The following is a 13,514-nucleotide window of genomic DNA, read 5'->3' as shown; positions in this document are numbered from 1 at the left end:
CAAGTCCTTGGGCCCCCGCACCTGCGTAGGAGATCCAGAAGAAGCTCCTGGCTTCTGGCTTCAGATCAGCTCAGCTCTGGCTGTTGTGGTCATTTGGGGAATGAACCGGAGGATGGAAGATCTCTCTTTCTAGCTCTACCTCTCTCTGTAACTTTCTTTCAAATAAACATTTAAAAAAAAATCAGTAAAGCAGAAAACCCTATGCTTTCCAAATCTATTCTATTCAAAGCTGCCACCCTATGAGATGCAAAGGTTTTTTTTTTTTTTTTTTTGCTGTATCAAAAAAAAAGTGTGACTTTATGATCTGTATGCAACTGTGAACAGCTGTTCATTAATAAAGAGTCCTAGTCAGAATAGCAGATCTAAAATTATATTTGAGAAAAACAAACTATCCTTTGGTAAAAAGTCAGGGAACTGGATTGGGGGCATGGGGGATTGGAAGCACAGGACTGAATTTGCAAGGACCACGTTAGTTGGCAAGACAGACCTCAGTCCCAGTTGGAGAACTCAGAACCACAAAGCCTATAACAGCTTAGAAAGGAGAGACCTAGTGATATAACTCAAGCTGATGATTGGGCAAAGGCTGATCAGAAGTGTTGAAGTGGGCAGAATTAACTATACCTCATGGTATAAAGGCAATTTAGAAAGAAAACGTTCATATATCAAGTTCTATCCTTTATCCAGTTGATGTTTGGTACTCTCCTATCCCTATCCCACTCAAGGTTTGGGCAAAGGAAATACTTAACATTGCACACTGCCAAGGGATGGTCCCCAAGCAAGACTTGAAATTATTGATGCCTATGATCCCCATCATAGTGTTACTACTCAACAAGATGATTTTGAAATATTCTTTCATAGATATTTCCTAAATTTTAAGTCTGTAACACATTTTGCTGCTTTGCTTTGTTGGGAAACAAGTATTCAGTAACTAGTTGTTTATGGAAAAGTAAATAAATTTTGTTTTATTTGAAAATGGCGAAAATTCTAATACTTTTTTAGTTTTAAAATTTAGCAATTTTTCACGTTTTACCAAATCACTTAAAATGTAGATAGGAATATAGAAGAATCATGAAAAAAAAGAAAATATCATGGAGCCTAATAGTTTCAAAGATCTTTGTCTTTAAGGAAAAAAATTTATGTCCAGATGTAGGCTATTTTGGATCACTGGACTTTTGGAATCCCAAAAATGGAAATTTTAGATTACTGGGAATTAGTCATTAGATTAGAAAGGGTAATTAAGGGCTTTTTGTGCATTTGAGGAAGCGTAGTTTTGGGAAAGATAATGTAGTAACGTAGTATCAGTAGCTGCCATCAGAGTTATTATTTATAAATGTTTGCCAGGTGCCAGGCTCCATGCTGGCAAGTATTAACCATCTGATGGAGTAGGCAGTATTATGGCTATTTGATTGATGAGAAAACTAAAGATATTATACAATTTACCCAAAGTTACTAAGTACAACCATTAACAAATTAAAAATGTGGTGCGGATTGAAAAGGACTGGGGGAGACGACTACCAACCCGATAGGCAGGTGCTGGGTCGGGGTGAGAATCAAGCACAGTCAGAAAGGAGCTACACAGCCAAAGGCTGGCCGAGGAACAGTTGGCGGGCACCGCTTTCCGTCCTTGACCATACACACTTTTATCCTCCCTCACCATGCACTTTGCAGTAATGGAGCAGATAGTTTTCGGGGTCCCCTCGCCCACAATACGCAAGGATTCAACCTTTAGTGTACAAGATAAAGAAGAAAAAAACAATCAAGCTTCAAAGGGAGAACCACTGAAAGGCACACCTCAGCTTGCAGAATGGCTAGTTCCCGAGAGGAACAAACGCAAGGCCTCCGCGAAAGGCCACTGTCTAACTTCCAGTTACAGGGAATTCAGTTAAAAATAAAAATTACTTGGAGGAGGCGAAGTCCTGGATGAAGCATTTAGTATCTCTCGGGCAGCTGCGTGACTGAGCTCTCGCCTAACTACATCTAAGTCGTCCTGCGACAGAAGGGGCTCCTCATCTTCACAATCTAACAGTGTTTCTCCTTGGCTCCACCTGACAGACGCAGAGCTAGGGCCACGTTGCACAAACCCAGGCGCTCCGCCGCGACAGCTTCCAACGTTCACAAAAACTAACCGGGACCAACCCTCCGCCAGCCGGCTGCCGCTCGCCCCGCCTCCCGCCACGCTCATTGGCTCCCAGCCCTAACGCCGGGCCTGCAGCCTCTCGCCTATTGGCCCAGAGAGGACCCGGGGACGGTGTGCGGAAGTGTGGGCCTGGAGACAACCCAGAGCCGCCTTCCAGCCGGGCGAACGGGGCGGTGCTGGGGGAGGGACTGGAGGAGGGTTTTCCGAGGAGTGGACGGCCATGGCAGCTGCGCGGCGGCAGCGGCGCCTGCGACGGAGCGCGCGCCCGGCTTTGAATGAGAGGGGCTGGGATTGAACCAGCGGAGCGCGAGCGCGAGGAAGCGGTCGGCAGCGCGCGCGCGCGCGCCTCGTGTGCGCGCGCGGCCCGCGGCAGCTTGGAGCCTCCGCCGGGCGGGCGGGGAGGGGGAGGGGCAGGTGAGTGTGTGCGGCTCGCGCGCGCCCGCGAGGGGCTTTCTTCTCCCTACCCCCATTCCGACCCCAGCCCGGCCTTGGGGGTGTCTTCCGCCCTTCCCGGTCTCCCCCTCCGCCTCGCTCCTCACTTCCCGCCCTGCCACCTTCCTTTTCGCTCCTTCACCTGGCCTCCCCCCAGCCCTGCCGCCACTCAGGGCTACTGTTTCCGGGTCAGGGTGACCTCTAGGGTGAGGAGATCGCGACTGGGAGCCGGCCCCGGGCGAGCAGCCTTTGCCATGCGTCGCCCACGCGTGGGAGACCGGCCCGCGGGGCACCTGGCCCGGCACACCCCAGCCTTCACGATCCCCTTCCGCAGGGAAATTGCCCGACCTGCTGCCCTCGCCCTGCAGGCCTCGCCCCTCTCGCAGCAGATGTTCCCGAAGTCCCAGCCCACCCAGCACCCACCAGAGCGTTTCGCGTAGCGCCGTGCGCAGGGCGTCTGATTGTGTAACCTGAAAACGCTCGTGTTTTTCTCATCTGTGCAGTGGGTATGATTTCATTTTTAATCAGCCCGGTTTTATGTGGGTAACCTGAAATTACACTATTTTAGTTGTGGAACTCTTTCCTTCTGAGTCATCCGGGAGCCCGTACCCGCCTTTTTTGACAGCCCCAGTGCTGTCACGTATTTCAGGGCCTGGAGATGGTGCGGAGTGTTCGGTGTTTACCGCCGGCCCTCACACTGCGTCTCTCTCCCCACCCCGGGCTTAACTTTGCCGCGCCTTGGTTTTCAAACTTCAGATTTCAGGTACATTTTGTTTTTGGAGCTTTGTGATCTTTAACCTGCTTCAAAGAGTGAGGAACTTTAGTCTGCATATTCTGTACTGTGCTAGATCATAGGGCTTTCTCAGTCGATAGTATGAAAGATCCAGAAATACAGTTTTGGACATAACCGCACTGGATGACGCGTTCACCCTAGTGGATGTAGGCTCTGGCTCCGCTTGTTGAATGAATTGGGAGAGAGTGAGTCTGCATACCTGCACTGTAGACTCTTGAGAAGTTTACCGAAAATTACAAGAAGGAAAGATCCACTTGATCCATCAGTTGCTAATGCAGCATTCATTTTGTTGTTGCTGTTTTTAAATGTGGGAACAAACTTTTTCAATTGACATAGCAGAGTCTTATTGATTCCTTAGAGATGTCATTTCTTCAAAAGCCCTGAGAATTGGTTGCTTCCTAGTTCTAAACCTTATTCTCAAGTGTTTGTATTGTCCTAGTAGTTTACCAGGAGATTTTAATTTAAAAATTTTTTTTAAATTAATTATTTATATGGCAGGTGGGAGAGACAGAGACAGCCCAGAGAGCTACCACCTGCTGTTTTAATTCCCCAAATGCCTGATAAGATGGGCTGGGCCAGACCAACGCTGGAAACAGAGAACTCAATCCAGTTCTCCCATGTGGGAGGCAGGAACCCAGTTAACTTGAGGCATCACTGCTGCCTCCCATAGTTTGTATCTGCCAGAACCCGTAGTCTGGAGCCAAGCTGCGTACAGAACCTAGATACTCTGATGTGGAATGTGGATGTCTTTAAGTTTGCTCACAGAGTAGACAGTGCTAGGCTGAAGCTGAGATCAGGGAACACAAAGTCTCCCACAAGAATGGCAGGAGCCGGTTTACCTGAGCCATCGCTGCTGCCTTCCAAGATCTGCATTAGCAGGAGGCTGGAGTCAGGAGTAGGCGCTTGGAGTCAAATCCAGGTATTTTGCTATTGGATGCAGAGGTTTTAAAATGCAAATGCTGGCTCCCAAATTTTATTTTGTTTTATTTATTCGAGAGGCAGATAAAGTGAGCTCCCACTGGTTTACTCTGAGATGGCCAGGGCAGGGCCACAGCCATGATCTGGAAGCAGTCCACATTTCCCCTGTGGGTAGCAGGAACCCAATTACTTGAGCCATCACAGCTGCTTCCCAGGCACTGGCAGGAAGCTGGAATATGAAGCAGAGCTGCCAGTCAAACCCAGGCCCTGTGATGTGGGATGCAGGCTTCTTCACTGGCATCTTAGCTGCTAGCCTGAACCTTGGAAATTCCAACTTTAAAATTAGTTTAGCATTGCTCAGCTACAGAAAGTATTCTAAAGTAAACTATAAAGTATCCTGATACATACTTAAACAAATTGGTGATTTGGAGAGCATATCAGAAGTCACTGAAGCGATAGATAGATAGATAGATAGATAGATAGATAGATAGATAGATAAAATCGAAAGGTTTCTCAAGTGGAATATGATGTTGGGAGAGCTTGGGGTCAGTCTTTATTACTGGTTGAGTGAATCTGAGCTTCACTGTGAGCCTCTATTAAATGGGACTAGTGAAACAGCTTTTTTAAGTTGTCCCTAGGTTTCTGGCAACATGATAGAACATACATTGTCTAGTACTGTGCTTTTAACATTTTAAGTACTCAAGAAATGTTACTTTCAACAAATGTTTGAGTACCTACCTACCAAGTGTCTGGCATTGACTAAGATGTGGAATACCCAACTGAGCAAGACTGATGGCAGTCTGTCCCCTTAGTCCCTTGCATTCCAGAGGAATAATTACGTGCATACTTGAGACAACTGAGCAGTAAGCAAAGTTTTTCTCTGTATTGAGTTGGTAATATTTCCCAGCACCCAGCCTAGTTTCTGTTTCATAGCTAGTGCTGATATGTATGGACAGTCCCTACCTTATAACTGTTTGATTTAGGATTTTTCAACTTTATGATGGCATAAAGGAAATACTTACTTCATAGATCCTGGAACTATACTTCAGATTTTGAGTTTTGATCTTTGCCAGGCTTTTGCTTTGTGGTAAGATACTCTCTTCACTATGTTGGGCAGAGGCAGCAAGCAATAGCTTCCGGTTAGCCGCTTGATCCAAATGGAAAAGAACCCATACTCTACTGTGGGTTATGGTACTAAGGTTAGGTTTATTAAATGCATTTTCAACCCGTACTTACAGTGGATTTATCGGAATGTAATCCTATCATAAATTGAGGAGCATCTGTATTCATTTAATTGAATTCGGACATTAGGTTGACAGTTCCCAAAGGATATTCCTGTCTGCAAATCAGTATTGATAAAGGTACTACTTGATATTAACTTGATTGCATTTTCCCATTTCAGTACAGCTGGTTGGAAAATTTATCTTGGAAATTATAATATCACTGAATACTAAGAATGTTCATTGTTAGTGAAGTATTCTTAGGTTTTGAATTAAATAGAGCTAGACAGGAATCATTAGGTTAGGAGCATAATAATATGCGCTTAACTCTCTGTGCCTCAGTTCTCTCAAATAAGAACAATAGTATCTATCTCATAGATGGTTTTGTGAATTGAGTTAATAATTAGATAGTCTTGGTACTTGGAATATAGTCAACGTTCTCTGCTTTCATTAATCACAAAAGCAATTTTTTCTTTTAATATTTTCCTTATTAGAGAGATAGAAACACCATCCACTGGTTGATTCATCAAATGCACGCAATAGCTGGGACTGGCCGGGCCTGAAGCCAGGACCCGTGAACTCAATCCAGGTGTTTCCATGCCTGGCAGGAGCGCAACCACTTTGAGCTGTCAGTGCTGCCTCCCAGGATTTGCACCAGCAGGAAACGAGTTGAGAGCTGAAGCTGGGCATCGAATCCATGCACTCTGATGTGTGTGATGTAGGATGTGGGTGTCTTAACTTTCATCTTAACTGCTGAATGATACCTTTGCCCCAGAATTAATTGCTGGGGCCGGGGTGGGAGTCAGGGGTTATTCTGTTAACAGTGATTGTCTCGATTTCTGTTTCTGCTTTGGAAAAAACTTGAAATTTTACATCCATATGACCACTGAAGCCCTTCAAATTAACAAATACTGAATAATGATAATAATAAGTATACTTAAAAAAATTCATGGAGACATGTTAAGAAAAAATCAGCATGGATTTCAGTTTTTTTCCACTAAAGTAAATTTACCTTTTAATTCCATTTTTACACAAACTTTTTCAAGTACCCTCATATTTGTGGGAAGGTAATGGCTGTGGTTACTGAACTCTGTGAAATTTATTCTTAACTTGCCATTAATGTATATCACTGAGACCAATATTCCTTTCCCCAGGCCCTAAATATTAAATGTCATCTTTCTTCAAAACATCCTAATACACTGAGTCTCTCCCTGGTCTGTTCTGTTTTTCCCAAGTGTCAAATGATAGAATTTCTTTTCCAGCAGTGTTTTTTCCGCTCCCTCTTTTTTTTTTTTTTTTAAGGATTTATTTTATTTATTTGAAAGAGTTACAGAGAGAGGAGAGGCAGAGAGAGAGAGAGGTCTTCCATCCGCTGGTTCACTCCCCAGATGACCGCAACAGCTGGAGTTGCGCCAATCCAAAGCCAGGAAACAGGAGCTTCTCCTGGATCTCCCACGTGGGCACAGGGGCCCAAGGACTTGGGCCATCCTCCACTGTTTTCCCAGGCCATAGCAGAGAGCTGGATCAGAAGAGGAGCATCAGGGACTAGAACCAGATCCCATATGGGATGCCGGTGCTTCAGGCCAGGGCTTTAATCCACTGTGCCACAGTGCTGGCCCCAACTCTCTCTGTTTTTTTTCTTTTTTCTTTTTTCTTTTTTTCTGAAAATTTGTGCTAAAATTTCATTTGAGGAAGTTTGCCTCTATTGGTTGAAGGTTTTATTCTTGACAAAGCAGCTTTCAGTAAGCTCTTCACCATCTTAGTTGTTCAGATCATCCTACTCATAATTAAGCAATTGAACCTTTCTGAGAAAGCTCCATGGTTTTTTTAGTTTGCTCAAAGTTTTTATCATAAATGAATGTTGAATTTTGTATCTCTATTGAGATGATTAAAAGGTTTTTCTTTTTTAGTATATTAATATGATGAATAACATTTGGTTTTTGAGTGTTAAAACCAATTTTACTACCCTTGGCTAAGCCTGATTTGGTCATGATGTACTATCCTTTCATATCTTTGTTAAATTTAATCTGGTACCTTTTTTTTTTTTTTTTTTTTGACAGGCAGAGTGGACAGTGAGAAAGAGACAGAGAGAAAGGTCTTCCTTTTGCTGTTGGTTCACCCTCCAATGACCGCTGCGGCCGGCGCACTGTGGCTGGCGCACCGTGCTGATCTGAAGGCAGGAGCCAGGTGCTTCTCCTGGTCTCCCATGTAGGTGCAGGGCCCACTGATACTTTGTTAAGGAGTTTTATATCTATAGTCATAATATATTGGCTTCTAGTTTTCAAAATCATGTCTGTCTGGATTAGTGTCAGTGTAATGCTGACTTCAATAATGAGTTGCAAAATATTTCCTCTTCAGTTTTTTGGCTATTTGTAGAATTGATATTACTCCCTCCTATGTGATTGATAGAGTGTACCAATGAAACTATCTGGACCTGGAAGATCTAACTACAAATTCGGTTTCTGTAAAGATGAAAAGATTTTCTGGTTCTATGTTTCTTTTTGATGTGCTTAGGTAATTTGTGTCTTTCAGGGAATTTTTCCACTTTATGTCAGTTGTCAGATATGGGCATAAAGTTTATAATATTTCTTTAATATGTTTTTAATATCTGCAGACTAAAAATGTTACCTAAATCATTTGTGATGGCAAAATTTTATTATTAAAGACATATTTTGGACTGTTAGGCACTTTTGATTAATTGGCCGGTGTATCATTGTGAAAGAACCACATTTATACCTGCTAAAACGCAATTCTTGGGCCTAGTGTTTTTGTACAAGCAGTTAAGCAGTCTGTATTGAAGTGCCAGTTCAAGTTTCAGCTGCTCTGCTTTTAGTCCAGCTCCCTGCTATTGCAAGTGGGAAACCAATGGAAGATTTTCCAAATGCTTGGTCCCTTGCCACCCATATGGGAGACCTGGAGGGAGGTCCAGGCTCCTGGCTTTAGCCTGGCTTAGCCCCAGCCATTGAAGACATCTGTAGGGTGAACAAGTTGATTGAAGATCTCTTTCTCTCTCCTCTCTAGTACTCTGCCTTTAAAATTAAATTAAATTAAATTAAATGTAAAATAAATGAAGTAGTTTTAAGCCTACTGGCTTAAAGTACAGAACCCAAAGAAGGCCTAAAAATAAAAATAATAAATGGCATTTCTTGTAGTGGAGTTTCCCTTTTTATAGCTAATCTAACAGTCTTTGCCTTTGGAGTGGGATGTTATACAATTTGCATTTAATGTGATTATTGATAGTTAGGTTTGAGTCTGTTGTCTTACAGTTTGTTTTTTATCTTCCCATCTGTTATTTGTTGCTCTTTTTCTTGTTTTCTGCTGCCTTTTTGATTGAGTAGATTTTCTCTGTATTGTTGGCTTATTATCCATGACTAGATCTTGTCATGCCTCAGAAATGATTGGCTTACTAGGGGTAGGTTCAGATACCAGTATTTCTTCAACAGATCCCCAGATTTTTGAAGCACTGAACTAGGGGAACTCTGTGGTTCCTTCCATCTTACTGTGACGCTGGGCAAGGATTTGACTTCTCAATTCAGTGTCTACATCTGGAAAATAGAGTATCTGAAAGTTAAAAATGTTAGTATTTTGAATACACTATGTTTATATGGTTCAAACTTAAAGGTATGAAAAGGCAAAGTGTATAGTATTTTATGCTTTTTAGATTGCTTTAATTGTAAATTATTTTTGTATTAAATAGATGATTCATGTTAAATTATTTTCAGAACCACTCAATTAAAAATGGGATGCTCTTTGCTCATAATTGCTAAAAAAATTTTTTAAGACCTGGTTTCTTGATTTGTTACTATGATTTACCCTTTGAGTTTAAAATTTACAGTTTTTGTGGTTTCTAGAGAAAAATATACATGTCATACTTTTCTCAATGTATAAAGACTTTTTAGCTTGACTGCAAAACAGGAGTATGGCTTATGAAATCAGTTTAAAGCATTTACATGTGTGTGTGTTTGTGTGTGTCCTTTCCACAGGTTTTAATTTCCACCATGGCCATCACTCAGTTTCGGTTATTTAAAGTTTGTACCTGCCTAGCAACAGTATTCTCATTCCTAAAGAGATTAATATGCAGGTAAATAAATTTTATGTTCAAACTGACCTGTTTTTATCTCCTTGCTGGTTTTAGAAACCCTTATAACTTCAGAAAGGCAGGACAGATTATATTTAAGCTAACTGTCTTGATTGGAATATTTATTCATAAGTCCCTAATATTTAAAAAAATTTTTGTACTTTAAATCTAGAAAGTAGAGATATAGTTGTTTTTGTTCTTTTAAATTTGTTTTAAATTTAAATTTAGTTTTACACTAAAATAACTACCAATACCACAGAATTTCAGAAATAAGCAAACTAAATGAATTTTATTGTTATAATCAGGATTATAACAATAACAGTTCTTATGTATATAATTGTTTCACTATTGCAGTGTTTTAACATATTTAGGTGAAATCAGGTATAGGTGTTTGTGCCTGTACTACAGTATTAATGTTAACTTTTTAATACTTATATTAACAGTTGCTTTATACCAATTTTTTAAAATAGAGAAATCCTAAAAAATTTTTCAAAGATTTTTATTGTTATTGTTTCTTAAATAACACTCCAGGATATGCAAGTAGTGTAGAGCAGGTAAGTTATTCTACTTCAGTAGATTCTCCGTAGAGTCCAACTCCTATCTCGTCAGATTACAGGGCTTCCTGTGAAGTTCCAAGGTTCCTTAGGATATTTTAAATTTTCCAGTGAGACCATAGTGAAAGTGTTAGTTAACTGTTGAACACTGCACAGTCTTCTAACTCAAGACAGTCCGTGTTTGCAGCAATTAGGTTCCGCAGCTTTCCTTCTGATGATGTTCTTAATGTTTGAAATGTTTTTGTTTGCTTATATTTTTGGTTACATATCATTGCCCAGCTAGGATTTTAGGTTGTAATTCAAAACTAGCGCTGTACGAAAATTAATCTAGAGTAGAAAATGAGGATGAGTCTCCAAACTGAGTTTGAGACTAGAGAAGCTATGCGTGTCCAAAAGGCACACACATTGCATTGGTATGGAATTTTATCTCATTCAAAATAAAAATATTTTTTCTTTAAGTTTATATGCATTTTTTTCTAATAGCTGCCGAGCAGTTGAGACATACAAATGTATTAAATTGTTCAGACCTGACTACTTAAATCAGTAGGTAGGTAGGTATTTCTTTTGTCCTGGTGAAAAAATTTTTCACCCACCAAGAGTATGGTAGAGCAATAGAGAAAATGGATGACAATCAGCTCTCCTTTAGTAGATGTGATTTCGCAGTTGCACTCAACAATTTTGTTCCCAGCCTACTTGTTGAGAGCCCAGTCATATGATCAAGCCTGGCAATGTAATCTTTGGCTAAATGAACATTTAATAGCTGCTAAAAGTCTGTGAATTAAGAGCCATTGAATTTATTGACAGGAGTAGAGTTGTCTGGAATAAAATTTTCAGTTTACAGATTCAGTACTAAAGTACAGTAAACGCCATTTAATATAGTACTTTTCACTGATGCTTAAAACTCAATTTACTGTTTAGGTCAACCCAGTGACTTTCAGACTATTCATTTATTTGTTTTGAGAAACAGAGATCTAGAACTTGTTCCCAAATGCTGAACCACTCCTTAAATGCGTGCAACAGCTGGCACAAGGCTGGCACTGAGGCAGGAACTCAGTCTAGATGGCAGGAACCACCAGGGTATTGCAGTGGGATCAGGCAGTTGAAATAGAGGTACTCACTGAAGGAGAATTGTGAAATAGGAGACTTAAGTGGTTGATTATTGAAATATTTGAGGACAGAGTTTGGAAGCAGAAAAAATCAGTGTTCTAAGTGCTCAAATCATCAGAAAATGAAGAGAAATAGCCAGAAATTTACCAGGTAACAGTAAGGTAACAGTTGCCAGAAAACAAGAAGTTAAAATACACTTTATGTTAACAGTGGTGATGAATTATATATGTTTTCTTTTTGCTTTTGCATTTTCTAAAATTTCTGTTCAGTATAGATTGCTTTGAGAAGAAATTGATTTTTAAAATATTAAGAAAATTTCTATTGTCATTATAAATTTCTGTTGTCAATGTAAATATATGTAGAATTTATTTTAAAGAAAAATGATCTTCTGTCAATTGAAGTTTCTCTTAGATATCAGCAAGAACCTAGAGCATGTGTTCTAAAATACCAGGCTTATATTGTAAAGTTTATGACTGTTATTTTTCTATTCTTCCTTTAAATAAATAAAATACAACTTTTTGTCTTATAATAAAAATGTTGACTTTACCAGTTAGCTAAGTAGTAACCCTATAATGATTACTTGACATGAAGCAAATTACTGTTCCTTTATAAGAGCCATTTGTAACAGATACCAGTTTTTAAATATCTTGCTATGTAGCAGGCACTGCCTGGATGCTTTAAGTATACCATTTAACTAAATCCTTACAACAACTGTACAAAATTAGTTATGAATACCTGCATTTTACAGATGGGGATATTGATGCTGAGAAGTTAGATAATTCTAGGTTCAGTGGATAATCTAGGTTCAATAGAAATAACATCGAAAATCATGGTTTAAACAAATTTCAAAACCCATGTTCTTAACAACTTTAATGTGCTTTTTTTTCTCTTAATCCGTAAAACTCAGTTTACAGTTCGGTTCGATCCAGTGATTTTTTTTTTTTTTTTTTTTTTTTGAGCTGGCTCCTATCTGCTTGTATTCTCCGTAAATACCCACAAGAACTGAGACTGGGCCAAGGCTGAGGTCAGAGTCCAGGAACTCAATCCAGGTCACCCCTTGTGTGTGGCAGGAATCTAATTATTTGAGCAATCACCACTGCCTCCCAGGGTCTCCATTAGCAGGAATTGAGTTAAGAGCTAGAGAAGGACATAGAATATAGGTACTCCAAATATGAGACTTGATCATCTTAACCTATGCGTTAACTGCTAATCCAAAAACTACCTCCCAGCCTTTCAAAAAATAGTTTAATGGTTAATCTTATCAAGAATCCTAGTATGTAGAACACATTAGGCAAGCCACCCTAGTTAAAACAGTATAGATGGTGCAGAGCTTCACCTTCAAAACCCACAGCACTCCAGGGAGTATGGCTTGAAGCCACCTTGCAGTTTTTGGTTTTTGCTTTGTATCTTTCATGAGTCTTAAACCAAAAACCACTATGTTTACCTAGGATATTTTAAATATTCACAAGATAATCTGATTCATGCCTTTTCTTTTCATCGACTCTTAATGAGAAGCTGTTATTAAAATCAGTAATTATAAAATTTAGATCTTGTTTTGTAAGCCTTGAATGACTGTAATGCTTAAACGCATACTTGTTTCAGTAGTTCTTGGAATAAATTTCATTTATGTTCCAGATCTGGCAGAGGAAGGAAATTAAGTGGAGACCAAATAACTTTACCAACTACAGTTGACTATTCATCAGTTCCTAAGCAGGTAATTTTTTTTCTTTGTAAGATTGTGTTCCAGAAGAGCATTTTTCTTCTTTTTAAGATTTATTTATTTATTTGAAAGACAGAATACAGAGAAAGAGGGAGCGATGGAGAGAGGTCTTCCATCCTCTAGTTTATTCTCCACATGCCACACCAGCTGGAGCTTGGCCAGGCTGAGGCCAGAAGCCAGGAGCTTCTTCCAGGTCTCCCATGTGGATACAGCGGCCCAAGCACTTGGGCTATCCTCCATGGCTTTCCCAGTGACATTAGCAAGGAGCTGGATCAGAAGTCAAACATCCAGGACTCAAATTTTTGGTACCCTTATGGGATGCCAGCATCACAAAAGGCGGCTTTACGTGCTATGCAACAGTGCTGGCCCCTAGAAGAGCATTTTTCAAACTGGATTGCAGCCCATTAGAAGATCATAAAATTAATTTGGTGGTTAGGATTTTGTTGCTGTTGTGAAACTTTTCAGTTGTAAAATTTCTCTTTGATTCTTCATTCATTTTATCTTCTGTTTCTTTGCTGATGTTTCTGTTTTGTTTTTTCACCATTGATTTCAAAT

The 13,514-nt window shown here is 40.2% G+C and overlaps 1 protein-coding gene across 4 annotated transcripts in view; it reads left to right on the top strand.

Annotated features, from left to right (window-relative positions):
- The first annotated feature begins 3,053 nt into the window (after positions 1-3,053).
- The window catches only part of EBAG9 (estrogen receptor binding site associated antigen 9), a 31,120-nt gene continuing 20,659 nt past the window's right edge, over positions 3,054-13,514 (top strand). Inside the window, exons 1-3 of one of the 4 annotated variants that reach the window (XM_062188097.1) lie at positions 3,054-3,075; positions 9,484-9,581; positions 12,875-12,953. In XM_062188097.1, coding sequence (XP_062044081.1) covers positions 9,499-9,581; positions 12,875-12,953 — 162 coding nt within the window. In that variant the 5' untranslated portion in view covers positions 3,054-3,075; positions 9,484-9,498. Of the gene's footprint in view, positions 3,076-3,212; positions 3,333-7,561; positions 7,709-9,054; positions 9,077-9,483; positions 9,582-12,874; positions 12,954-13,514 lie in introns of those variants that run through there. The other 3 variants (XM_062188095.1, XM_062188096.1, XM_062188098.1) reach the window with 3 other exon arrangements.

This window comes from Lepus europaeus, chromosome 4 (assembly GCF_033115175.1).
Source record: "Lepus europaeus isolate LE1 chromosome 4, mLepTim1.pri, whole genome shotgun sequence".
Classification (NCBI taxonomy): Eukaryota; Metazoa; Chordata; class Mammalia; order Lagomorpha; family Leporidae; genus Lepus; species Lepus europaeus.
This window is presented reverse-complemented; position numbering and strand designations above follow the sequence as displayed.